The sequence below is a fragment of the Rousettus aegyptiacus genome, unplaced genomic scaffold, assembly GCF_014176215.1.
Source record: "Rousettus aegyptiacus isolate mRouAeg1 unplaced genomic scaffold, mRouAeg1.p scaffold_m13_p_2, whole genome shotgun sequence".
Lineage (NCBI taxonomy): Eukaryota > Metazoa > Chordata > Mammalia > Chiroptera > Pteropodidae > Rousettus > Rousettus aegyptiacus.
Genome location: NW_023416295.1, coordinates 26,256,717 through 26,284,408, shown reverse-complemented (window position 1 = coordinate 26,284,408; position 27,692 = coordinate 26,256,717). Strand labels below are relative to the sequence as shown.

At 44.4% G+C, this 27,692-nt stretch overlaps 1 protein-coding gene and 1 long non-coding RNA gene across 6 annotated transcripts in view; one reads left to right on the top strand and one right to left on the bottom strand.

Moving 5' to 3' along the window:
* Positions 1-21,202, bottom strand: part of LOC107519375 — a 72,268-nt gene extending 51,066 nt beyond the window's left edge. For 4 of the 5 annotated variants that reach the window (XR_004955740.1, XR_004955741.1, XR_004955739.1 and 1 more), the window contains exons 1-3: positions 20,715-21,202; positions 10,904-11,161; positions 5,876-5,936 (exon numbers count right to left, since the gene is read on the bottom strand). This is a non-coding gene — a long non-coding RNA (uncharacterized LOC107519375). Of the gene's footprint in view, positions 1-1,369; positions 1,608-5,875; positions 5,937-10,903; positions 11,162-20,714 lie in introns of those variants that run through there. The other variant, XR_001599107.2, reaches the window with a different exon arrangement.
* A 2-nt stretch (positions 21,203-21,204) lies between these two features.
* On the top strand, positions 21,205-25,873 carry FZD7 (frizzled class receptor 7). Its single transcript, XM_016161963.2, has one exon. It carries the CDS (start codon positions 22,034-22,036, stop codon positions 23,756-23,758), a length of 1,725 nt encoding a protein of 574 aa, XP_016017449.1. The 5' UTR covers positions 21,205-22,033; the 3' UTR covers positions 23,759-25,873.
* The last annotated feature ends 1,819 nt before the right edge of the window (positions 25,874-27,692 follow it).

Below are 27,692 nucleotides of genomic sequence, written 5' to 3'. Positions count from 1 at the left end.
TCAGAGCAGATCCACACAGGAAACCAAACGGTGGTATTACTGAGGAGACATGTGGCATGAGTCGTGTGTGGACCATCCCATCAGAGACCATGATGACTGTTAACATTGCTGCCACCTTTCTGTTTGGACTTTTCTTGCAACATCTTTCAACATTGCTCTGAATCTATGTGGTTCTAAATCTCTGTGGCTACATGAAAAAAAAAAAAAAAAAAGAAGTCCAGCTGAAGTAGAAGTAAAATTATTCTCTGTAGCTTTGCTTTTCAGTGAGTGCTGGAAAACAAGGTAGTTGAGGAGGTGAGCTGGGCTCTGTGGAGAATCTCTAGGTTATGAGAAAGGTGCAGGTGAGAAGTCCTGTCAAGTAAAGCGTGAGATCTTTAGTGCCCAATGGAGTTGCCAGGGAATCAGGCTCAGAGGATGTCGGCTCAAGTTGGGCCTTACTAATAAATACCCCAGATTCACAGTCATACACAAGGCAGGAAGACCAATGTGACAAAGCAATGGATATGGAAAATGAGGTGAGGGTCGGGGAGAAAAGTGGAATGACCAGGGCTCCATGGATACAATGAGACAATGAAGGACTGTAGAGTGAGTATAGAGGGCTGGTTGATGTTGAGATTCAAAAAAAAAAAAAAAAATTTATTAAACAAATCGACACCATATTCCTGCCATGGAGATAAGAAGAGTGGCGATGAACCAGCTCAAAATAATCTCTACGGGCATCAGTCTTTTTAGAGATCTGACGGTCTCTTCATGAAGTCTCTGATTTCCCAACATTTTCTCACTCCTCTTTACAGTATAGAGCAATGTTGATGTCTTAAGCCATAGTGAACAGAGGTTAATTTAATTTTGAGGATTTTCCAAAAGGGTTCAGCTCTAGCTCGTTGTGAAACCGAAGCTGAAAGTCCCTGCCATCCCACAAACCTGGGCCTAACGAAACAGACTGATCACCCCAGAGGGTGGGGGAGAAAGAAAAAGTAGTAACAGAAACCCCCTTTTCCAGGTAACAGCAAATAACAGTAAAAAGAGGAAGAAATTTTATTTAATAAATAATTTTGTGGCGTCTGAGCGCCACCCTTCCAGGATCAGCTGTGGCTAATACTGCTGTGCTCTGGTCCTGGAGAGGTGAGTTTGCCTGAGCCCAGGGCCATCTTGGAATTAGAGACAGCTGGGTAAAGGTCTGGCTGTAGCCTTCAAAGGTAAGTCAAGCGAGTTGGTGAGCTTTCCTAAACAGAGAGCACACACATGCACAAGTACTTGATTGAGAACAAATTTCTATAAACATTTCCTTCTGAGCAAAGTTCGAGAGGCACAGGCCAGCTTTTTCCCATAGAAAAGGAGAGCAATGAATGGAGACAATTACACTAACTGGTTTTCTTTGTGAGGTCATAATTTTTCATTATTTGCCAGAAGTAATAAGGTACATACACATTGAGATGGGTAAGCCATCTGACACAAATACCACTGAGCTTACAGCTCAGTCTCCTGTTAGAAAAGAAGTCCCTGCAGTTGCGCCACTCTGAAATACATCCTTCTTCCTTTGCCCCAAGACCAGGCTTTTCCGAGAGTAGCCAAGGGTGTTTTCAATCCTCTTCAGCTCAAGGTTGCATCTAAAGCAGAGATAGATGGGCTCAGCTTCATCCATGTAAGCTCAAAAGCAGACTCCTTACTGAATAGCTGCCTTCTGCATGTCCAATGCCACATGAGGCCCCACGGGAAATGCAGAGGAACAGGACCCAGTTCCTGCCCTTGAGAAGTTCATGGTTTAGCTGGGGAGCCAGGTACAGAGGCTCCTCTCATGGTAGCTGCTCCTGAATGGGGGCCATGGTTGCTAGGCAGCTGGTCCAGAATAGTTTACAAGTTGGGAAGTCAAGTCCTGCTTTTAGCTCTACCCCTTGACATGTGACATCAGTCACTTGTCTCAGGATCCTCTTCCTACAGCGTAATACATATAATTAGGGAATTACTTAATATGTCTCCTATAATGAGCTGCAGTTATATATGCCCAGATATATTTTAATGATTCAAATTAAAAGGGAATGTAATTCTGTTCCCAGGTCATTGTGAGTAAAACCCAAGCACCTTTTCCCACCAGTCTTACAGGTTATTATTATATTTCTTTGGTGTCCTTAAAATACCATTCACAAATTCAGTAATTGCTAGTAGAATGAGTGAATGACTCCAGAACTATTTTGCTTTCTTTGAATCATTTGTTCACTCTTCATGCTCCAATGTCTAGCACTGAGACAACTATGCCTTTCACTCTATCAAGGATATCTGACTGGTATCCCCTTTTTTTCTAGTAATAGCCCCTCATTTGGCTTTGGGATCAATCCTTCTCTATTAGATACAATCATGGCAGTTCCCTTACAAAAACCTAAGCTAGGCTAGAAACATAATGCCAGAATTTCAATGTTGAATCTTCTTGAGTCAGAGTTCAACTGAGATTGAAGTATCCTGAAGAGATTATTTTTTAGTTCCTGCTGCCTGGACCCCAGGACCTACCCTGGCTCTTCAAACCTGTATTTTTTGCTTTCCCTTCAGTTCTGTGACCTGCCTTTATATCCTTTCAATAAATATCTTTTGTGCTTAAATTAACTAGAGTTGGTTTCTATTATTTGCGATTGAAGTATTCTAACTGCTGCACACACATTTTACTGGGATGGAATATCAAAATAGAAAATAATAACTTTCAGAGTTAAAAGAAGTCTTCAAAATCTAGCCCAACCCTTTTGTTTTGCAGACAATCTGAACCTGAGAAGTGAAGTGACTTGATTGAGATCCTAACACTGGTTGGTGAGGGTCCAACTTGGAACCCAGGATACCTGAGCTCCCTGACAAGAAGAAGCCTTTCCTATTTTTCACTCTGTTTCCCATCTTCAGGTCTCTTCTAAGGTTATTGCCTTTGGTTGCTTTTGTGCTCAGCAGCAGAGTTGAGTGGTTATGACAAAGCCTAAAAATATTTACTATCTGGCCCTTTACAGAAAAAGTTTGCCTATATTGGCCATGAATAATTTATAAATAATTGAGTGTGACTATGTTCTAATAAAACTTTATTTATAAACACTGCAATTTAGATTTTAATTTTCAAGTTTTTAAAAATATTTTTCTTTTGATTTTTTCAACCATTTAAAAATGTAAAAATCATTCTTAATTCATGGGCTGTACAAAAACAGGCAGCAAACTAGATTTGGCCTACAGGCTTTCATCTATTGATCCCTGGTTTAAGCCAGGTTTCTGCTACTTGCAAAGAAATACAACCTAACCGATCGAAAAAAGTCATCATACATTTATTGATCATCTACTATGTGCTAGATATACAGCGAAGAATAACATACAATCTCTTCCCCCCAAAACCTCACGATCTACTTAGGGACTCAAGACCTTCCACAGTAATAGCCACCATTTATTGGGCACTTACAACAATGTGCTAATCACTTTGCCCTTTATGTGAATTATCTCATTTAACCTTCATTAACAATACTACTGGATAACTTATCTTATTATTCCTATTTTACAGATGAGGAAAGTGAGACCCAGAGAAATCACTATCCCGCTCAAAGTCATCTAGCTATCAGGTAGTAGAGTGCAGACCTGAACTCAGGTTGTGTGACATGAAGCTTCAGGTCCTAACTCCTGTGCTAGGCAAACCCTCCACTGTGTGGTTTCAACCCACCATCTGATTCCCACTGTCCACCAACTGCCTTTTCCTGCCTGTCCACACAGACAGGACTCACTGGAGGACTCACTGTGCTCCCCACTTGTCCCATGCAGCTCTCCCTGTGTTGCTCAGCCTTTGTCCCATCTCTTTGAACATCTTAAACATCAAATCTTAGCAACTATTTCTTCTTCCGTACACCCACTGTACCTCATGTCTAAATGACCTATTGCAAGCGTATAGAGGGTTTTGATTGCCATTTCACTTTTTCCATGTTTGTTCTCTCTCCTCAAACTATACTATTGGTGTGCGGGTGGAAAATGACTCTTGAGTAACCCTCAGGGACAAGCATAGAGTGAGCTCAAAGTTGTGGGGGAGGGGAGATTTTACCAAAACAATGAGATAAAAGGAGAGTTTGCATAGCTAAAGAAACAGTTAAGCATCAAAACATCATCACCTTCTATAAATGAGAAAAAGTTAAGGCACAAAAAAGGCCACCCCCCCCCCAAAAAAAATCAAGCACATGTAGGAAATACTTAATAAAATAAAAGTTAAAACACAGGGACAAGGATTAAAGCAACTTTAAATAAAGGAATAAAAATAAAGGATAAAGTGGTATCTGTACCTGAAAGAGAAACCTCCCCGCCCCACTCCCCCTCAAATAATAGAACCAAAAAATGTTTGAGGACATAATACAGAAAAATTTCTCTAAACTCAAGGAACACTGCCGATTAAAAAGGGTTCACTCGACACTAGGAAAATTTGAAATAGGCCAATTAACAAGACTTCAAGAAAAAAAAAAAGAATTCTTCAAGCATCCAAGCAGAACATCTAGGGCCCTTCAAGGGAAAACTGATGAGCGTGGCTTCATCCTTCCAAATGTAGCAACATTCAATGCCAGAAGGTAACGGAAGAATGCCTACTAGGTTCTGAAGAAGAGAAAAAGATTACATTCATCAAGCAGTCCTTCACATACAGAGGGGTAACATGCAGATATTCTTAAATACAAAAGAATTCAGGATATAGCAATGAGTCCTTCTGCAGAGGGAAAATGGAAGGGAAAAAACAGCTCGGCAATAAAATAAAGCCAGTCAATAAACTGATCAAATTAGAGAATTAGTAATATGAAAGTTTGAAAGGGGACTAGCAGTAAACATTGAACCCAGAGAACTAAACCTCTGGAGAAATCAGAATGTAGGTGCTATAAACCCAAACAAATGAAAAATGACAGAAGCACCAAAAATTGAGAGACAGGAAAAAGAAGGAAGGCACCAAAACTTCTAGTCACCTGGCAGGAAGTCAATCAAAACTACCCACTCCACTTTCAATGGATTTTAGGAACTAATATATCTTGCCATTTAGAATCCAATATTTAACTTCATCGGTTTCACCAGAGTACCTTTCTTCTGTTAAGCTCAGGTAGAACCAAACCTAATCCTAATGTTTTAAATTATGTTTAAAATCACACATAATATGATGCTGTTACTATACAATTATTTCTGTTCTTGCTCTCCCCCCTGCCCCCACCCACAAACAAATATAAAATGAAGCTTGGAATATAGTTACCAAGTGTTATTTGTTGACTATTTTGGGATAATAATAGTAGCAATAAGTAATTCTTGTTGTGGACTATACTGTGTGTCAAGCAGCATTTTAAGTGATTTACATGCATCTACATATTTAATCTTCATAAGGTTCCTAAGGGGTAGATACAATTTTCACCCCCACAGGCGAGGAAAAAGGGGTGGGGATGGTGACATCAAGAGTAACTGGGAGTGCCCAGAGTCAAACCCCCGGCTTCAGGCTCTGGAGCCTATGCTCTTAGCCATCGCCTTATATTGCTTCTCCACAGGTGTGCAGGTACATCATTTGTTGCTTTCCTTGTACTTTGAATTTCTAATTGATGATTATGTATCATTAAAAAAAAAAAAAAAGTCAGTACCAAACTATAAAAGAGCTTCTAGTTGGAAAAGAGAATGAATACTCCCAGGTATTGCACAGGCCAATTAAGCGGAGCCTAAAACACCCACCCATCGCCCTCCCATCCCCCTCTCCCATTCCCCTCTCCCAACTACTAATCTAGGAGACTCCCTGGAGAAAGAGGGGGAGTGTTCAGAGGACCAACTCCTTACAAACTAGCTCAGGCTTTGGAACAATAGTGGTCTGAAACTGTAATGATAATCATTGCAAAGAGAAGAATCAAAATTCAAAACGGTATACCTGTGTTTTTCCGGCTTTGGGCAGATTAACTGGAGGAAACAGCATCCTTAAGGGATCACCTCTGTGAGAGAAGAAAATGTGTAATAAACAAAAGGTTGAAGCAGTCCTAGGTGTATACAGTCACACATCCAGGTTGCCAAATCCCTGAACAATTTGCTGGATTGACATGGCCTCATTGAAATGACATAAGTTAACCAGTGAGCTGCGTCCTGCCCTACAAGTGCATACTAAGGGTGGTAATGGGGAGCGGCTCCCAGGAGGGCCAAGGAACAGCTGTTGGTGTCACCTGGGAATGGCGCCCACATATAATTCTCATCTCTTGACAAGGATTCTAACGTCCCCTGCCACTGTCACTCACCCGCAAAATTAATGACTAAAGGGGAGAAGGAGAGGAAATGCCTAGCCCCTGAAACAGAGAGAAAGACTGAGAGAGGGACAGAGCAAGTTAATAAATAAAACAAGAGCCTGAAGGGAAGAGCTGCTTTGTCAGAATATAAATATTTCCCTTCCCCTTTTATCTTTAATGTAGTGTGAGAAGCTTATTAAAGGGAAATGCTTCTCTGTCCCTGGAGGCCTCACACAGCCTTGCAGGGAGCTGCCTGCCTGAGCCCCACACTTATACCCTCTCCCTGCTGGAAGTGAGCACAACGTGCTGAGCACTAAAGAAAGGCTGAGGGAGAAAGGGAAGCCATTGTGGCCATCAGGATCCTTATCTTGATGGGCCTGGTGTCACGTTATGTTAATCGCTGGGAGATGCTGAGAGACTGAGGATGAGGAATGTCTGTCTGCTCAAAGGCTTGGCTTGGGAGTCCAAGGGAAGCTGGCATTACTAGACTTTTACTGCGCTCCATTAGAGAGAAAAACATCCAAATTTAGACAAAGGGGAATTTGTCTCCAAGAGTAAGATGGGCTAATGGCGGCAGGGGTGGGGAGTGGGGGGTTCTGTGATGATTCCTCCTTCAAGGAGACCTCCTTGGCTGTAGGTCTCACATCTTTAAGAAAACAGCTGGATGGGCAGTCACAAACGTCCAGCCTTCCTGAGCCCAGAGCCATCACTATTCTGACAGCACAGAAGATTTTGCAGTCCACATCTCCTTCCTAAATTCCCTAAAAAGAGGGTAGGACGTTCAGAGCCTGCATACCAGCTCAGGCTAGCACAGCGCCTTGCACATGGTGGGTGCCTTGTAAGCTTGAATGGAATGATGGAGGGACTATGCTCATCTTGTTTACCACTGAATGTGCAGGGCCAAGCACAGGGTTTTGAATGGCCGTCTTTTGTTGGCCGTCTTTCCAGCCTCTCCAAAGGATTCCATTTTCAGGTCTGATCAGGATTTGGGTTCTGCCGAGCTCTGGGGTGATCACATCTTTGCTGACCATTTAGAGATGTTCAGCAATGTGGTTACACAAGGATAAGCCGTCCATTCATTACGCGCCATGGTCTAGCCAAAGGTAGGATAGAAGAGCTGCTAAAAATGGCTGCCAAAGGTGGCTCTTCTTCATTTCTCTTGACTGGGCTTTCCCAGGGGAGCTGGCTCTGTTGCTTTACTATTATACCCACCCTGAAACATATTCATGCTTTTTATTTCTACAATGTAATAGATGGAGAGGACAGACAATTTTTAAATCACCATTTCTGGCCCTCTTGCCAGGGTATTCATTTATCTCCTTGCACTTAGCAAGGGTTTGCTGCCATTTCAGACCCATCAGGCACCAGTCACTCCTGTCTCAGAATCTACTTTGCATCCCCATTCAGGACTTTTTCCATTATGATGTCTTTTTCAGTCTCACCTTAAGTTTGTACATCTGGTTCCCTTTCCCACTGAACCCCATGTAGGTTGGAATAAAGACTCAGCTACAAATCCAAGGGCTTGAGTCCTTGCTAGTCCACTGTGCTCGCCACTTTCAGGACGAATTACAGTTTATGGCAATGTCATAAGCTGTAATTCAAGGATGGTGAGCCATCCCTAGCTACTTCCTCGGGAATTCCTTGCCCACCATCCTAAACATTGTCTTAGAGCGATTCACAGGGCCCTATTTAACACTCCGCCGCCCACATAAGCCCCGTCCAAACTCCCCTCAGCCTCGGCCTCTTTGAGGGTCTGGAATCTTGAGAGGGCCTATTTCCAGTGTTCCCACAAACAGCCTGGAGGAGGAAGGGGCATGGGGGGAGGGTGGCACACACTTATCTGAAGGGTATTTATACGGAAGAGGGATTAGATTTGTGCTGTGAAGATCAATGGAAGCCTTGGAGAGGCAGATTTCAGTTCAATATAATGAAGGACTTTCTAACAATTAAACCTGTCTGAAAAATGGTATGGGAACCCTTATAGAGACTTCTCTCTCCCTGGAGTTCAGGAAGAGGTGAGTTCTCTCCATCCAAAACTGCCCAGTGGTGAGTGACACACACCTGAGATTTGTCTGTGTGATCAAGCAGTGCCTCCAGTTCTTGAGCTAGTCTGCCTGGGTTTAAATCCCAGCCCGAAAATTTACTAGCTCTATGACCTTGGACAAGATATTTAGCCTCTCTTAAAAATGCATTAGACTTTCCTGGCAATTGTGAGGGCTGTTTTTGTTGTTGTTGTTGTGTGTTTTATTTATTTTTTTCGGGAGGGGCTGTTTTTAATGTTTATCAAAAGAATCTGTGGCTTTTAAACAGTAAGATAGTGTTCTAAGCCTTTGGTGCTCTAAGTTCTTAGTGATTTATAGAAGTCATAAAAGAGAGGCCACCATTTTTCACTAGCTACAACATAAAACAGCATTTTGTAATTAATTATTATTTTACATACATACATAAACACAAACGTTAGTGTTTAGGATTTCGGAAATTGAGATGAGGAAAATGCTTTTAAACCAGCAAATTGAACTGAATAGGGTAAAGAAAGGTAGAAAACAACAACTCATTTATTCAACAAATATTTATTAAGCCTCCATCTGGCACAAGCCTCTTGGGAAACACAAATATGGCCTAGATGTAGATACTGCCTGCCGGGAGCTTGCAGTGTGGCAAATAACTACTTCTGACTCTTCCACTTGCAAAATGGGCAAGTTCCATGGGCTCTATAAATGTATAATGCTCTGCAGGGCATTTTGAATTGCTTTGTATTCCAAATTAAATGGACAGGGCAATAATACAAAGCATGATGGAAAATGTACCATTTAAATTTTCTTCCTGTTTTCCAGTAAAAGTTAAGCTTCTCTAAAGATTATATCATGTTGATAAACTCTATGTGCATGTTGCCTAGGAATGAAAAACAACTTTTTTCTTTCATTTGTACTTAGCACAGTTCTTGGTTCTGAAAGCCCTATGCCTAAAAAGGACATGGGTAGAAATAAACATGGGATGCCCAAAATATCTTTTTATATGGGTTATAGGGATCCAGATTCGGAAAAGAAAGCTTTCTCTTCAGTAACTCCTGTGGTCTGCAGCAACTTTCAAGTATCCATCTCTTCAGCTTATTAATTCAAAGGAAATATTCAGATGGAAACATGACTTTCCCCAGCCTTGCCATTTCTACAGTATTTTCAACTGAGCATAGAGGATGCTGGCAGCCTTGTAAGAAACCAGAAACTTTAGTCCCCATCTGCCTAGACCAAACTGCCTCTTGAAACCATTGAAGAAAAACAATGAACTTTTATTGAGCATTTCCAATAAGCCAGGTACTAAGTTCATTGCACTATCTCACTTATCTCCACAATCCTATGAGGCCGGTACTAGTATGGTCACCATTTTACAGATGAGGAAACTAAGGTCCAGAGAAGTTGAGCAGCTGATCCAGAGCCACATAACTAACAAGCTGCTGAACTAAGATTCAAATCCATGAAACTTGTGCCCCTCAATTGTTAGTCTCAAACTGTATCTCCAAAGAAAGCAAAGAGGAGTCCCTGCTATATCCAAAACAAAAGCTTTCAAATCAGTTTATGGAAGAAACTACTTAATTACTCCTCCTAGCAGAGTGAGAAATGTGAATGGTTATTAGGGGAGGCCCAACATCCTACACACCCTACAGTGCTTCGCATCCTCTGAACGTCTCTTGTGGTGTCCTCTTGGGCAGCTGGATACAAAGGAGGTTGATAGAAATGTGCCCTCATAGAGGCTTCCGTAGAAAACATGGGCTCACTCGGTCTGCTCTCTGGAGCTTTCTCCAGGCCAGACATACTTAAGTGGCTCCCACTCATAGGAGCAGACTCAAATTCTTCCTTTTTCTTCTTTTTTTACCACGAGTTTTTTGTTGTCGTTGTTGTTTTTCTCCTTCAATGCAAGAACTAGGTTCAAAATGCTGTTCTTTTCCTCACTATATGTGTAATTTTGGTCCTCTCTGTACCTTGGTTTCCCATCTATAAAAATGGGTCCCAGAGATAGTAGCACCTCAAATGGCTATTGTGAGGATAAAGACTCAAAGAACGTGGGTTGAAGTTTGGCTAGTACAATGCCTAGCCAAAGTAAGCACTCAATAAATGTTAGCTGTTAATAAAAATAGTAATGATTTTACCAAAAACAGACATCAGAGTCCATGCCTTGGCCTTCCCTTAATTGTTCAATTGGAATGGAAGTCAGGAAATCATCAACCCTGAGTGCTAAGACACAGCAAGACCAATATGGTCCTCAGAACTAAGACCTTGAAATAATGGGTAATCTCTGGGAGTCGCGGACTAGCTTTATAAATTTTAGGCTAGGGGAAGAGGAGGAGTGAAGTTTCACAGGTAAACCAAAGCCCCTTTTGGCAGAGTGAGAAGTCTGTCGCCTCTTTTGTTTATCTCTTCTTTAAATGTTTCCTCTTCCCAGCCTTCTGGGCTGTTTTCAAAACTCCTCCGTTTTGGTAGCAGCTCTTCACAAGTCGGCTGGAGGCCACAAGAACAGACCAACAGCCCTTTCTCCAGCTCAAACAGCCAGCAGGAACAGCCCCAAGTCCCTCCTCCTTGCTCTAGGGTTCAGCTGGCCCCACAACCCCCTTCCATTTCCTTCCTGACAAGCACAGCTGTTGGGGGTCAGTTCAGGCTGTAGCCCATGAGCAAGGCAGCCACACTCACCTGTGGGTCTCCAGAGCATAAGCCAACCCGAAGCCCCTCATTCAGGCAGTCACACTGATCTTTTACTCTGGAGCTCACAAGCCATTTCCAGAATGAGGTGAGCAGGAAGCAGAGAAAAATGCACAGATAAATAAAGTTAGGCCATTTATGTGCAAAGCTCTTGGATAAAGTACAAGTCCAGGAAACCCGAAGTGTGGATTCTAGTACTAGCTCTTTCTGTGAACCCTTGGACACCATCTCAGGCCTCAGTTTTCTTGCCTGTAAAATTAAGGAAAAGAATTACTAAACTCTAATGCCCTTTCTGAAAAATCCCCAAATCATTCTCCAATTTAGCCCCTCCTCTTTAAATCACAGGATGGGCTGGCTCCAGTGCCAAACTCCCACTATAGTTCTGAGACAAACTCAAGATTATCACAGAAAACCAAATTCATTTGTTCATCAAGGGCGTAAGTTCCACAATAGCAGGGAAATACTATCTATATTCCCAGCACCTAGTGCAGTACCTGCCACGTGGTAATCCCTAAACACATTTAAAAAAAAAAATAAACTAAGGCTATGTGGTTTTATTTCGCCCTTTTCAACTTAGGATGTACCCTATTCATTCATTCACTCACAGACTGAACACCTGCTCTGTGCCTAGCACTCCATACCACTGCAATGTAACTACCACGATTTGAATAAACTTCTGTGACTACTTAAAAACAAAGTAACTGGTGACCGAGGAGGGGAACTAAAAGCAAGGAGAGATTCCTCAACATTTTAATGAAAGAGTTGGCTAAGAAATACATGGCTTCTCCGTTCTCGTCCCAGAGACTTCTGGTAGCCAGCATTCTTAATAAAAGTTGCTTCGACGAGCTTCATGCTTTCAAAGCCAAAATTAACACCGTACAACAGAAGGCCCCAAGTAAATTCAGCCGGGGAGGGACTCCAATTTACTACTGAAGAGGAAATCTCTAAATCTTCTCTTGTCTCAACCCAGTTCCCTCCGCTCTCTCTTAATCACCTCTTCAATCCGACACCTTCCTTTACCGACCCCACCAGATGGTTCCAGCCCAGCCAGGCCTTAGCTCCTCCCTCAGGTGAGGCCATTCTCCAATTAAATCACAAAGAGGGGCAGCCAGTCTGCAATGATCTTTGTTTATTTAGTAAATGGATTGATTGCCCTCATTTATGGAGATTAAGAGTTAATTTCCCGACGCAAAGAGAATGGAGTTTCGTAGGGCAGCCCCAGATAATTAAGAGGAAAAAATAAAATTCAAATGCCTCCTCACTCCCACTGTCACTCCTTCTCATCCAGTTTTGGCCTTTTGGTGGCCTCTCTTGCAAGGTAGCCACAGGCCCCAGCTTCAGTGAGGTTCTGACAGAGGAGAGGGAGGATTTGGTAAACAAAGGCTTAGGGATTCTTTAGGCCCTTTTACACTGACATCCGGCAAATTCTCTGACAAATTCGAGAGCACCTAACAGTCTCTCTCCACTCCCTCTCCTGGTTTTGAAAGGCAAATGTTTTGAGGTTTGTGTTCTCTCTCATTCACAGAGTTTTTAATCAAGTGGAGTTAAACCACTTTGTCTACACCACAGTTGAAGAGCCTGGCTCTAGAGTTTAAAGTACTATTTTACAAAAATAAAGAGGAGGCAAGGAGATGGAGACTAAATGGAAATGTGAAAGGGAAGAAAAGTGATGGGCGAGCGGCCCTTAATGGCACACTTAAGGCACTGTAGGCCCAGCCTTCTGGGCACACATCAGGTACAGACTGTAAGCCAGAGAGCCTCAACTGAGCCGATTGTCAGGGACTGGGAAGAGACTGGCTCGGCTTTGTAACTTCCACAGAACACACAAAAAAGCCCCGACTATGGAAAGTCCTGACTCAGGTGAGGAACCCTCAAATACAGCCATCGGTTCTCAGAGCTGGGACAGATCACAAAACCCAGCTCCCTGGCTTTACAGATGAAGAAAGAGGCCCAGAGAGGTTAACCGACTTGCCGGAGGCTAAGGGGTTAGTGGATGGACTGAAACCTCGAGAATTCTTCTCATTTCCCTGGCTGTAACTGAAGCCTTTCCACTGTTTGATCCTCAGGAGAGAGAAATACACCACATCCATTTCAAAATAAACTTTCATATACTTGGGGAGACAGTTAAATGACTTCATATATTTTCCTAAGTAAAACAACCAAATAAATAATTTCACCTTGTCTTCTCACCAGCTATTTTGGATCCCAGCTGCACATTAGATGTATGTGGGGACATTTTAAGCAGGTTCCCCAGGGGTAGGGCCCAGAAAGTACATTTTAAAAATAGATTTTAAAAAAATTAAATCCCTCTACCACCACTACTACCCCACTTTGAGAATCACCTTTTTACTTGGGTTATTCTTTCCACTGTTTCCTTCACGCCACTTAATTTCCTTCATGCCTCCCAAGATTACATTCAGCTTAAAAACAATAGCAGTGCATTACTGATGCACGTTTAGCTTGTGGTCTGTTGTGATTCCCAGGTCTGTTGTTCCTAGCCAGTCTATTACCACCCTGTATTTCTGCAATACATAGTTTCTTATTTTTACCAGACTTCATCTGACTGATGAATTTCACAATTTGATTCAACAAATCAAATGTGAAAGGCAAAGGAGAAAAACAAGGCACAGTGCTTACTCTCAAGGACCTTTCAGATGAATAGATGGGGGTAACATAAGCACTAAAATACAAGAAAGAAGACAAGTAACATCTCAAGAGCTATAGAACCGTCAGAGAAAGATGGTGAAGGAAACTGACATCTGATGAGTGTCTACTATGTGCTGGGCATCACGAGATAAATTAGCATTAGGCTTGGCTAAGAGGCATACGAAAACCTAAAATGTTACCTTAAATAAGATAAGTTTATTTTGATCTCATATTTGAGAAATCCAGAGGGAGTCCCTCTCAGGCTAAGATGGTATACCACAACGTTAGGGACCCAGGCTTCTTCTACCTTTCTCTTTTCCCAAGGTCACCTCATGGTCTACAATAGCCTCTGGAGTTCCAAGTATCGGGAGTGGGGAAGAGCAGTACACCTGCTTCCTTTGTGTTGCACACAAGTACTGCTGACATTCCACTGGCCAAAACTCAGTGGATAGACATAAAGGAGGCTTTAAATGGAGTCTTTATTCCAAGTGGTCATATATGCTGCTAAAGACTGAGGATTCTATCACTATGGAAGGAGGGAAAAACATATTGGAGGACAACTACCAGCCTCTGTGCCATGCTAAGGGCTTTACATGCTTTAGAGCATTTATCTCCTGGGTCTTTATAGATAATTCCTGTCTCGCAACACTTTTGCAATCACTCAATTGGATCATCTTAATAGCAATTGCAGTCCTAGGAGGTACCTTCTCAAATTCTTCACACGAACATCAAGCGAAAGGAAGGTAGCTGCAAGATTGAGCCTTGTTAGTCAACCCTGAATGGATGACTCTCCTGGGCTGGCAATGATCCTCAGAGGTCAGCCTTCCTCAGCTATAGGCCCAGCCACCAGGAAGTTAGATCAGTGTTTTCACCTTTTTCTAGGCTCTCATTGTATGGTTAGTGAGGTTTTCTCTAGCTGCCAGAAAAGACAGACAGTCAGGTGGCTTCATTAATGGCCATAGTAGGATTCCAAGGGAATGAGCTAAGAAACAGCTCTTATGACCTGGTCTTCTTGTCTTCTCCATTTGAAATAGGCGTTTTTTCTCCCCCTCCCTTCCTCCCTTCCTCCCTTCCTCCCTCCCTCCCTCCCTCCCTCCCTCCCTCCCTCCCTCCCTCCCTTCCTTCCTTCCTTCCTTCCTTCCTTCCTTCCTTCCTTTCTTCCTTCTTCCTGTAGCATTCTACTATGAGAGAACTCTGCGATACTGTCTTTCCATTTACAGCTCCTGTTGCCACCATCTAATTTCTCTTTCTACTCACCTCTCTGCCTCATGGCTCTTGCTTCCTCTAAGCTTCTAATCCTTCCTGGTTTCTGCTTGTTCTCTTCTTAACAAATGCCTCCCAGCTTCTGCTAGTATATTTTATACTCAGACCCCCAAAATGAAAGGATCTGATTGGGTGGCCACTCAGTGTGCACACCTGTTGACAGAGGTCTCATGCCAGGCAAACTCATGGCTAGGTCAGATGCGTGCCTATTCCTGGCTCAATCAGCTGAGGTGAGGGGTCATGTGGTACAAGGTACAAGGATGGCAATGTCAGTCTGAGGAAATGCTATGAATGAACTGTAGGAGTAACAGCTGTTGCATTTTAGAATAGCCACTGTGAACTTGTTGAGACTCATAAATAAGGTCCCAGACCTAACATCACACCATGCATCCAGACATTTACCCAACTACCCTCCCCCAATTCTCTCGCATACACTTCACGCAGCTCATTCTCCATTATTATTTTCATTGTTCCATCCTGCAGTTCAAAATGTAATCAAGTAAAGACTTTATGCAAGACTGAAGACATTCTATAAGGCATCAGTGACACAATGCACTGCTTTGGAATACAAGTCTCTGTCAGTGGTTTTCAGACCTGACTAATTCGAAAACGTCACCTGGTGAGCTTTTAAAAATTAAATCCTTAAGCCCAATGCCAGAGATTCTGACTCAACACGTCTGAGGTGGAGACCAAGCTTCTGAAAAAACATTTTTTTAAAAAAAATTCCTCAGATATTCCTGAAGACCAACCAGATTGGGGATCCACTGCTCTAGATCCCATTTCACTCTTCTAGAAGGTTCCCTGGGGGCTTGTGTTTCTATTTTCTTGTTCCTGCAGCTGCTCCCACTAGCTCTGACTGTCATGGCCTGCCTACATTCTCAAATGGGAGGGTCTAATACACTGCCAAGTTTACCACCTGCCCTAGTGGGCAGGAGCAGAGCACCCACGTATCCTAATCTCAGTCTCTACTGGTACAAGGTCAGCAATGGGAATTAAATTGTTCCTTGGAAAATTAGAAAAAGTTAGTGAATATTACCAAGGTAGTTTGAAACCTGGATAGGTATAACATTCAGGGAGCCATTATCAATCTGGGCTTGATAGCACAAGCCTAGAAATTCTGGGGCTTCTCTAACTTTTGGCATGGCTTTTGATAAAACACAAAAGAGGACAAAAATTAGTGATGTTTATAATGGAGACATCAAGTAGCAATGTAGTGTAATGTGAAAAATGTTACATAGGCCAGGGTTTTAGGCCAGGCTTTGCTACTATAAAAAGAAGCTTATACCTGTAACCTCAAAGGATTGCTATTAGATTGCTATTTTATAAAATTAGAAACATCATACCTAAAGCACCTGGTACGTTATAAATAGTAGTCATTCTATTTAAAATATTTAATAGATGCTCAATATAACCTAAGAATCAATATTTTTGATGCTTAAAATCTGAAGAGAGTCAATTCTATAAACCAAGTGGTGTGCTAGAGCCAACTCTTAGGGGCTTATGAAATCAGCTATAGTAGCAGTGTTTACACCACGGAAAGTGGCAAATATATAGTTCATGGGTTTTTTTCCTGGAGAGCTGGTCATTAAACGTTTATCAGCATACCACTGTACAAAGTCACAACCCCAGCAAAAAGCCAGAGCCACAGATATGCACCTAACTTGGTCTTTAATTTGATCTCTAGGATTTGCATTCATATAAGCAAACCAAGATTCTGCCTTCATGATTTTTCCTTGTATATCACAAACCATTTTGTAAATATCATCTCATTAATTATCACAACACTGTGAGGGAGTAAGGGCAGTTAAATGACTTGCCTGAGGCAAGACAGGAAATTAATGGTGAAAAGCAGAACTGAACTAGTCTGTGTTAACCACCTCTGCCACCTTTCTACCTTACAGACTGGCATTAAAGTCATGGGTAGCAATTACCAACAGTGCTTTTACCTCGAAATTCAAATAGCTAAGATCTTTCTACAGACTGTGACCCCAATGCTCTTTCCTTTGGGTATAGATTTGGTCCTCCAATATAGCCCACCCTCTGCACTTGGAGGTTTTCCCCCATGGTTGCCGATGGTCTTTTATAAATCAACTTCTTCTGAATTCTTTCTCCCTCTAGTCCAATGGCATGTGTTTGAAAAACAGTTGGCCAGAGTTAGGGTTCTATTTTGACTCTAACAGAGGCAAGTGGCATCATAACCCATCAATATGTGTTTTTTTGTGTGTAACCCTTTCTCTGGACGCCACAAGTACAGAGACTTAAGATTTATCTGTCTCTGTGACCTCATCTCCATAATACTTTGGGAATTAATAATAGCCCTTTTGGTAAACTGTCTATAAAATGGCTCCCCATGATCCTCACCCTCAAATAAGGGGGAGTTCATGCCCAAGTGTAACTCCTGCTGCCCTTGAGTGTGGGTAGACCTAGTGACTTGCTTTAATTAATAGACTATGGCAAAAGTGACTGGGCATCATTTCTAAAATTAGGTTACAGAAAGAAAGACTAAGGTTTCCATTTTGTCATCTTTTGTGCTCTCTCCCTTTCTCTTTCTCTCTCCGAGTACTTGCTCTGGGGGAGCAAGATGCCATGTTTTAAGTAGCCTTATGAGAGACCCTACTGGCAAGGAACTAATGTCTGATTAATAACTAGCAGGAACCTAAAGCCTGCCAACAGAAATGTGATGAGTAGGAAATGCATACTCTGAGGCCTGCCATATGAGTGAGTTTCCAATTTAACCTTGCCGTAACTGCAGTCCCAATCAAAACGCTGACTGCAGTCTCATGAGAGACCCCCATGCCAGAGGATCTACTGCACATCCGGATTCCTGGTACACAAACTGTGAAATATTAAATGTTTGTTGTTTTAAGCTGCTAAATTTGCCGGTAATTTGTCATAATGCAATAGAAAACTAGCACAACCCTCAAGCAACAAAGAAAATGGTCAAACATTTTCACTATGTAAATCACGTATACTGGATATCACATCTGACAGGACTCCAGCCATTCATAACACTTGAAAATCTGTGTTAGGGATAAGAAAGTTCCCATTTGGGGAAGGATCCGATACCTCAAACTAAACTGAAAAGAAGTAAGTCAATGGCAACATAGCAACTGGAAATTCCAAGTCCTCCATGTTATGAAGTCACAAATTGTCTGGTAAGAGAGGCCAGAAAGAGATGTAAGTATATGCTAAAAGAAGTCCTTTCAGTTCTTGCATGAGTAAGTCTTGCAGCTGGAGTTTCACTACAACCACAGGATTGTGGTACCACGAAGGTGGCCATTTTCAAATCTGGCCTGACATCAGAATATAATTCAAACTAGATGAACCTGGAACTTGGCCAAAATAAGTAGAATTTAAATAACTGGGGCCAATGAATCGCATCACTTTTCTGTGGGACCATATGACTACGATGTGAAGAAATAAAAGCCTTTGTTGTTTTAAAGGGCAGGGACAATTGGAAGTTTTGCAGCAGACAGTTACAAAATTTTCCACCTTTTGCTCACCAAAGATACCAGTTAGTGGCTTCGGGAGTTGGGTGTGGAAGATGTTGCTAGGAAAAGAAAATTAAATTGATCATGGACAGAATGTGAACCAATGTTACTATATTTCTCATATAGCCTAAAACAGACTGGTTAGCCCCCTACATTGTAAACTTACTTTTCTGATCTACTCCCTTTTATAACTTAGCTCCTCGAAATCATAGCATTCTATATCAGGCAAGGCACTGAAAGCTACCACACCCCTCTTAAAAACAGCAAATTGCGATTTTCCAGAATAATTTTCAAGTGAGTTTTTAAATACCATCTTAAAAAATAAAACTTTCCAATAAATTGGCCTTTGCTTCTCTGTTTTGTTTTGTTTGTTTGTTTGTTTTTGCACTTGTCTGTCTGGAACAGAGCAAGAGGATCCCTTCTGTGATATTTACACTCAGTATAGGTTTTCTGCATATTATAAGTAGATTGTTTTAAAAATATTTCATTCGTCTTTTGAATTTTTTAAGGGCTCTCTTTTATCTTGCTAAATAATTATCCCTATTACCTAACATAAGGGAGCTATTTGGGGCTATAATAAGAGGAGTAGAAGCTTATCAACTAAACTAGTTTTAGCTGTTATTTGAGACAGTATTTTATCCTGTCGGTTTTCATTTTAGTTGATGACAGTGCTTGCAATTTCTCCCTCAATAAGCAAAGATGACTTAGATCAAGCACCTGATGAATAAGCATGAAAATTTGATTTAGAAAAGGAGGATATCCTGAAGCTCCCGGAGAGAAAAAAGGATTTTCAGCCCCCCCCCCCCCCCCGCCCACACATACACTTTAAATGACAAAGCAAAGCAGCAGCATTGTCTTGAAACAACATCTTTCAACACAGCATCAATGCTTCCCAATGTTAGGTAATAAGAATAATAATTAGAAAGAAAAAGAGGAGCCCTTTAAAAATACAAGTAAGGAATGAAACACTTTTAAAGCAAATATTGTTGATCCTTCATATTACCTTGAGGCAGAAACCCCAAAAGAAATTTTAAAAATATGGTAGATGTGAGGGAGAAATGAATGCTTTAGAAGATAATGATAAGGACTCCTGTTGAACGGATGGAGAATGTGAGCGTCTTATTCCCTACATTGGCCTAAATGATGCATTCCTCCCAACCCATAAACAGGAGGGAAAATGGCAATAAAAAATAAAATAATAAAATAAAATAAAAACCCGTGAAGCAGAGAAAAAAAGTGTCCAAGTAAATTTCAGTAATAGAAAATAAATAAAAGAAAAACAGAGGAAGCCAAAGTCTCCCATGGGAGGAAGCCCAATTAATTGTCTTAGATTTCAGGATCTATTTTTTCTTGCTGGAGAAGAGGCTCACCGGGGGCAGCAGAGGCAGCAACTTCTGCAAACGCGAAACCTGATCAGAAATCCTTCAGGGCTCCACCGCTTGGAACTGAGCTTGGCAGAAGGAAGAGATCGGCCAGGAGCAACGTTTTGTTTTTTTTTTTTTTTTTTAAAGCATAGGATTGCCCTCTCTCTCTCTCTCTCTCTCTCTCTCTCTCTCTCTCTCTCTCTCTGTCTGAGAGAGAGAGCGAGACAGAGACAGAGAGACAGAGAGAGACAGAGACAGAGAGAAGCAGATTTTTCCTTTCTCAACATGTCACTTTCTTGCATGGGAATTCCTGATATTCCTCCATGTCAGGTGAGAGAAGGGAGAGGCGCCCCCAGACCCGGGTAACTTCTGACCTCGCCAGGAGCAACAGAGAGCACGCGCGAGCGCCCAGTGCCTTGGCCGGGCAAAGATTTCACCGGGAACAAAAGAAAACGCTACGGGAGAACAAGGATAACCTCTTTGTGTTTTGAAAACTTTTTAATTAAGAAATGCCCTGGTTTCTAATACGCATTTAAACTTTTCTACGCAGATTTCAAATAGAGGATCAATTATTGCTTCTGCACCGAAGATTGTGCTTTCGCCACACGCCGAACTAGAGAAAACGAAGCAATTGAAGACTCGCTTTAAACCGTAGAGTATTCCTGGGCACTCGGTCTCAGGTTACTTTTATAACCGTTCCCTCCACCCCCAACACTTAGTTTTCTTACAATCTCACTAAAGCTACACACCAGATCCCCATACTCTGGGCTGTACACGCAGGTGGGGTGGCCTAGGGTCGGGGTGCCCCGCGCCTGCCGCTCCCAGACCGTCTCCCCTAGAAGAGGTCTGTCCTTCCTCTCGCCTTAGGTCGGCCCCCTTCGCAGGACTCCGATTTCTCCTCGGACCCGGCCCCTCCTCCTTTTTACAACCAAAAGTGTGGGTGAGAGGGGATTGTGGCCCCACGTGGTCTGTTTGGGTTTGGGGAGAGAAAAGCGATCCGCGAAGTCCACCCCTCTTTCGATCTATAATGAACCTTACATTTAGGATCGGGGTACCAAAAAGTTCCCGGCGAAGAATCCAGCATTTTCAGCCCAAGCAGGGCCAACGTGACTTTGGGTCACGTCTCTCTCAGCTCTGGCGCAGCGCTATTCTCAGCTCCCTGCAAAAGTCTATCCCGATGCTTCCTTCTATTCAGGAATGTGTATTTTAGTGTACCCGGAAGAGGAACAAATCTTTCAAGCAAACTCCCTTTCTGGTGCGTGTACCCCACACCCCACACCCCCGAGCAGATTCAGAGTAAAAGTTTTTCTTAACTTTTCTCTCCCAGCCCCCTGCCCCTCCCCTCAGGAATCCGCCCAGAGCGCTGCAGACACCGCCTCTCAGGCTCTCACCCGCCCCTTCTGACTTTAACCCAATCCGGAGGCGGCCCCACGAAAAACAAACGCTGCCATTGGGCCGCCTTGGAACTTGAGGACCCGCCTCCAAAGTGGTTTGTGAATGGGGGGAGGGGAGGGGGCGGGGCGGCCCGGAACCTTGCGAGCCGGACGCTTCTTCTGGCGAGTTGCGCGGCTCCGAGGCGTTACTCTGCGCTCCCTTCCCGCGGGCGGCGGCGGCGGCGGGCGCCGGGACTCACGGGTCAGGGCTGCGCGGGGCTGGAGAGGCCGGGCCCAGGCCGCGGACACGGGGGCCACGCAGCTTCGGACGCAGTGTAACTGGATTTCCAAAAAGAACTCGCTGCGCTCTTGGCTCCGAGGCGCCGATTGGACTCAGAGCGAGGATCAGCCGTTTGGCTGAAACTTGGGGCCGAGCTTTTGGAGCTGAAGAAGGAGCGGGGAGTGGAGAAGGTGGCGAAGTAGGAGGCGGCGGCGAGCGGAGGCTCGAGGCGAGGAGGCGGAGCAGCACCGCCAAGGCGGCGTCCTCGGCTGGCAGGCGGCGGCGCCGGGCTCTCGCCTGCCGGGGGCTGGACTTGGTGTGGGGGGCGCGCGCGTTCCTGTGCGCTGTTGTGAGTCAAGAGACTTGGGCAAACTTTGAAGGGTAACCGGAGACGCTTGTTGCTCCTCGCCGCAGAAAAAGCCGCACCGTTACGTCGCAGCAGGAGAAGGCGGCGTCCCGAGCCCAAGCAGAAGAGTTTGGGCCCCTGGCGGCCGCGCGACTGCTGGGCGGAGGCGGCTGCGGCGCCCCCGCGACGCGGGCACCCCGGCTGCAGCGCCCTCGGCTCTGCGCCGCCCACGGCCCGGCCCCGGCGCCGGGAAGACTCTCATGCGCCCGGCGCGGTGGCGCCTCCCCGGATCCGAGCTTCTCCCGGCTGCCTCGTCGAGCTCCTCCGGCTGAGAGAGCCGCTGCACTCGCGGCCGGCGATGCGGGGCCCCGGCGCGGCCGCGTCGCGCTTGCGGGTGGGCCTATGCACCCTGGTGCTTACGCTGCTGGGAGCGCTGCCTGCGATCACCGGCGCGCAGCCGTATCACGGAGAGAAGGGCATCTCGGTGCCGGACCACGGCTTCTGTCAGCTCATCTCCATCCCGCTGTGCACGGACATCGCCTACAATCAGACTATCCTGCCCAACCTGCTGGGTCACACGAACCAAGAGGATGCGGGCCTCGAGGTGCATCAGTTCTACCCGCTGGTGAAGGTGCAGTGTTCTCCCGAGCTGCGTTTCTTCCTGTGCTCCATGTACGCACCCGTGTGCACCGTTCTGGATAAGGCCATCCCGCCGTGCCGCTCTCTGTGTGAGCGTGCCCGCCAGGGCTGTGAAGCCCTCATGAACAAGTTCGGCTTCCAGTGGCCAGAGCGGCTGCGTTGCGAGAACTTCCCGGTGCACGGCGCGGGCGAGATCTGCGTGGGCCAGAACACGTCCGACGGCTCTGGGGGCGCAGGCGGCGGCCCTACAGCTTATCCCACTGCGCCCTACATGCCCGACCTGCCCTTCACCGCGGTACCCCCGGGGGCCGCTGACGGTAGGGTCCGTTCCGCCTTTCCCTTCTCGTGCCCGCGCCAGCTCAAAGTGCCCCCTTACCTGGGCTATCGCTTCTTGGGCGAGCGCGACTGCGGTGCCCCGTGCGAGCCCGGCCGCGCCAACGGTCTCATGTACTTTAAGGAAGAGGAGAGGCGCTTCGCCCGCCTCTGGGTGGGCGTGTGGTCCGTGCTGTGCTGCGCCTCCACGCTCTTCACCGTTCTTACCTACCTAGTGGACATGAGGCGCTTCAGTTACCCTGAGCGGCCCATCATTTTCCTGTCGGGCTGCTACTTCATGGTGGCCGTGGCGCACGTGGCTGGCTTCCTGCTGGAGGACCGCGCCGTGTGCGTGGAGCGCTTCTCGGACGACGGCTACCGCACGGTGGCGCAGGGCACCAAGAAGGAGGGCTGCACCATCCTCTTCATGGTACTCTACTTCTTCGGCATGGCCAGTTCCATCTGGTGGGTCATCCTGTCGCTCACTTGGTTTCTGGCGGCCGGCATGAAGTGGGGCCACGAGGCCATCGAGGCCAACTCGCAGTACTTCCACCTGGCCGCATGGGCGGTGCCCGCCGTCAAGACCATCACCATCCTAGCCATGGGCCAGGTGGATGGGGACCTGCTTAGCGGAGTGTGCTACGTGGGCCTGTCCAGCGTGGACGCGCTGCGGGGCTTCGTGCTGGCGCCCCTGTTCGTCTACCTCTTCATTGGCACGTCCTTCCTGCTGGCCGGCTTCGTGTCGCTCTTCCGCATCCGCACCATCATGAAGCACGACGGCACCAAGACCGAGAAGCTGGAGAAGCTCATGGTGCGCATAGGAGTCTTCAGTGTGCTCTACACCGTGCCCGCCACCATCGTTCTGGCTTGTTATTTCTACGAGCAGGCCTTCCGTGAACACTGGGAGCGCACCTGGCTCCTGCAGACGTGCAAGAGCTACGCCGTGCCCTGCCCTCCCGGCCACTTCCCGCCCATGAGCCCAGACTTCACAGTCTTCATGATCAAGTACCTGATGACCATGATCGTGGGCATCACCACTGGCTTCTGGATCTGGTCGGGAAAGACACTGCAGTCCTGGCGCCGCTTCTACCACAGACTTAGCCACAGCAGCAAAGGGGAGACTGCGGTATGAGCCCCGGCCCCTTCCTCCCCCTCCCTTCCCCCCTCCCCTAATAAGGGGAAAGGTGCAGTAGGGAAAGAACTTCTGGGTGAGGGGCTTGTTTCTGTAACCTCCTTCCCCTCCAATGAGAAGTGACCTGGAAGTGAGAAGACACTTGTAGATGTGGGACAAGAGATGGGTTTGGAAAGGAAGCCTGGGTGGAAAGACGGTTTGAATGAAAAGACTTCTGGCAAAGACTTGCAGGATGATGATGATAACAATAACGATAATGTTAGTCACATACGGTACGGACCGACTTGGGCCCATCGAGAAGACTGAGACTAGAAGAGGTTGCTGTGAGTTCCACCCGGCTCTGGCTGAACTGGGACTGTACGCGATTCCCCTACTGCAAGACAAGTATCCTGTCCTCACTCTTGTGAGGCCCGGGTGAAAGGTACAGCTCTGTCTGCGGCGGCGGCTTTGTTGTAAGAAGGGAGGACTCCCTGCGGTGTCCTTGTCAAGCGGTGGTCAAACCATAATCTCTTTTCACTGGGGCCAAACTGGAGCCCAGATGGGTTAATTTCCAGGGTCAGACATTACAGTCTCTCCTCCCCTGCCCCCTCCCGCCTGTTTTTCTTCCCTTACTCCTTTCAAGTCTTGTAAAATAAGCATTTAGAAGTCTTGGGAGGCCTGCTTCCTAGAATCCTAATGTGAGGATGCAAAAGAAATGAAGACAGCGTTTGGAGATGATGCAAAGGAGAGGAGCAGTAGATATTTCTGCTACTTTTTTTTTTTTTTTTTTTCCTGAGGAAGGCAAGAGAAAAAAAAGAAGGGTATTTTAGTCGATTTAATACCCTGAAGAGAAGTGATGACTTGTTGCTTTTCAAAACAGGAATGCATTTTCCCCCTTGTCTTTGTTGTAAGAGACAAAAGAGGAAATAGAAGTGTCTCCATGTAGAAAGGCATGACTGAAAACAGCAACTTGTAGAGGCAAAGTAGCGCAAATCTAAGGTTTCCCTTTGGATGTTAATTTGGTTGAGATAAACATTCCTTTTTAAGGAAGAGTGAAAGGCTGTGCGCTTCCATACTTCGTTTGGTCAGAGGTTCTGACTTGGTTAAAGGAAATGGAAGGGGTTTTGTTGTATTTGTTTTACATAAATTTAATTCAGAACACATGATCCAATGGGCTGTGTTAAAACATTGAGGGAAGTCTCTCACTTCATTTTTTTCTTCCTATAAGCCTGCATTTAGGTTTTCTATTTTTTTTCTCCAATTTGAATTCTTCAAGATAAAAGGAAAAGTATAGTAATGCCCTCAGCCTCCATAATATAGGAAAGTTAAATTTTAAAAAAAGTAAAGACCCATTTTGTCCTGTTTTCTTCATTCCATAAATCCATTTATAAAATGTGTATATGCTGACCTTGTCTTTGTGTCCCTGAGTGAGGAGGTGACCTCCGAAATGATAGTGAATGAAGAGGACAGTTCAAGCCATAGGGTCCTCCTTTTAAGGAAAGACATTAAAAGAAAGTAAATTTCAAAATAATTCTGGCATTCTTTGAAATGTGCTAGATTACTTAAATTTTATTAATCTTAAATCATGTACTTTTTTTTCTATAATAGAATTCATTCTTTTGCATAATGGTCTAAAACTGAGCAAAGAATCTTGGGAACTAACCTTTACTCCACCTTTGACATCACCCTCCAAACTTGCAACACTATCCTAGTTCTCCAAACAGTTTTTGAATGCTGTATTGAACAGTTTTTAAATCATAGAGGGTACTGTAAGGAGTACAAGCTACTTTATGTGTGTAATGTTCAGTTGAGTGGAGCTGCTTTTTATATTAAGGTTAACATTGACTTTATGTTTCTTAAGCCTCCAAAACTGTCTCGTTTGTCACATTTTTTAAACTCCCACTACAGTTTTTGGCATCTTTTGTGTTGTATCTCTTGCATGTGAAATTTGTAAAATAGAAACAAGTGCAGTATGTATATTTTGTAAATCTCCCATTTTTGTAAGAAAATATATATTGTATTTATACATTTTTACTTTGGATTTTTGTTTTGTTTTGCCTTTAAAAGAATACAAGGAAGGCCCCACTTTAACACATGTACAGATCACAAATAAATTTTTTTTAAATACATAGGGAACGTTTATTTAGTTCACAGTGCCTGTGTATCATTTAGCCAAAGAACTGAACTTTGTGTTATGGAAAAAAGGTACAGAGGGACACCATTGGATAGGTCCCTCATAGAGAAAGAGGTTATGTGTTATCGAGGTCTTTTTACTTTACCTTTTAAAATAGAGTGTAATGAACACCTTAACTGTCTCAAATTTTTTCTGTTGCTGCTTCCTGCACCAAACCACCCAAGACACACTCCCTTAAGCCTTTTCACATCCTGCTTTGGATACTGATTGAAGATACAGAATAAGCATCTTTAGAGAGTTGCTGTCTGACCCATGTTTGTACTGTCCTTCAGAGATGAAGTCCATATTTGAAAGAGGACTAGAACATATTTTTGGTCAGCTTTTCTGGTGATATTTTTCTTGGGTCGAATTCAAGTGAGTTTTTTTTTTTTTCCTCCCCCCAACTGATTGGCGTTTTTGTATCCTTGATGACCCTTATCCAAATTGTTAATACCTAAAGTCCTTTGGATTCACATGGCCGGGAGTCAGTAGATGATTCCAGATAATAGCAGGAGCCTTGCATATGGAGCCTTCTCAGCTCTAAGCTTCACTCTACCTTTTAGATCAACAGAACCAGAGGTCAAGTGATTATCTGAGGTGGCAGTGAAGGTGGCAGTGACTCAGCAGCTCTGGCAGGAATAGACTCCATGACTGACCCCAGAATGGCCTCAGAAGCCACTGAAGCTATTCTTTCCTCTCGTCCGAGAGGCTAACTTTGGAATCAGATTAGACGGAGAAGCCTACATTATCCAGGCACTTTGATATTAAGGTCCCTAAGGGAAATGATAAAGGCATTCTAAATACTTCCAGTTTCAAGGCTCACTAGTTTCTTTCTTTCTTTCTTTCTTTCTTTCTTTCTTTCTTTCTTTCTTTCTTTCTTTCTTTCTGCTTTCTTTCTTTCTTTCTTCTCTCTCTCTCTCTCTCTCTCTCTCTCTCTCTCTCTCTCTTTCTCTCTCTTTCTTTCTTTCTTTCTTTCTTTTTCACTCTCCTCTCTCCTTTAATTCAGTTGCCTGTTTCCTGGCTTTTCATCATACAGTCAGTCGCCTCATTCTCAATCAGCCACTGAGACCCCGCAGCAGACTGGATGCCTGGATGCTGCTGTTTTCCTTCCTTCTTCGGCTCTAAATTTCTGTACTTCTAAAGCTCAACAGAAACAGTTCTGTTTTCGTTTTAATTAACAGGCTTACACACATGGCTGGTGTGTTTTACAAACACACAGAATGAAAACCAGTGACAGACAGTCCTCACCAGGAGAGGAGGAAGTCATGCCACTGCGCTCTGTGCAAAGCTGTTTTAAGATCCTCCTGTGTTTTGAACATCACAATGGGTGCGAGGTCATTTTAACCTGTGAAGATTTGGGCATCAAGGAAAGGAAAAAATAGCGACTTCAAGTCTTAACGTTTATCCAGTTTTTGCTCATAAAATGACACCTTTTAGGTTAAAGCATGCTTCTTTTAACACCACACTAATACCGCCTGTTAAGAATGTTTGCTTTTAGAGTAGGTGGAAGGCTCCCAACAGGGTTTTTTGCTCACAAATTAACTGCTAAAAGCACTTAGGCCCTTCTGTGGGGAGAGCTGCGTGACTGCTCCTATAAACGTGTCGCTTTCCTCTTCAGGACTGACTGGTCCTTCAGGGCTCTCAAAGACTGAAGAGCGCTGGTCTTTAGTGAGGGAACAAAGGCTGTGTATGAATAAATTACTACCTGCTTTTTTTGTAAGCAAAGATAAAAGTGCTCAGTTTAATTCCTTTCACATTGTGGTGTGTCCTTATGCAGCTGAT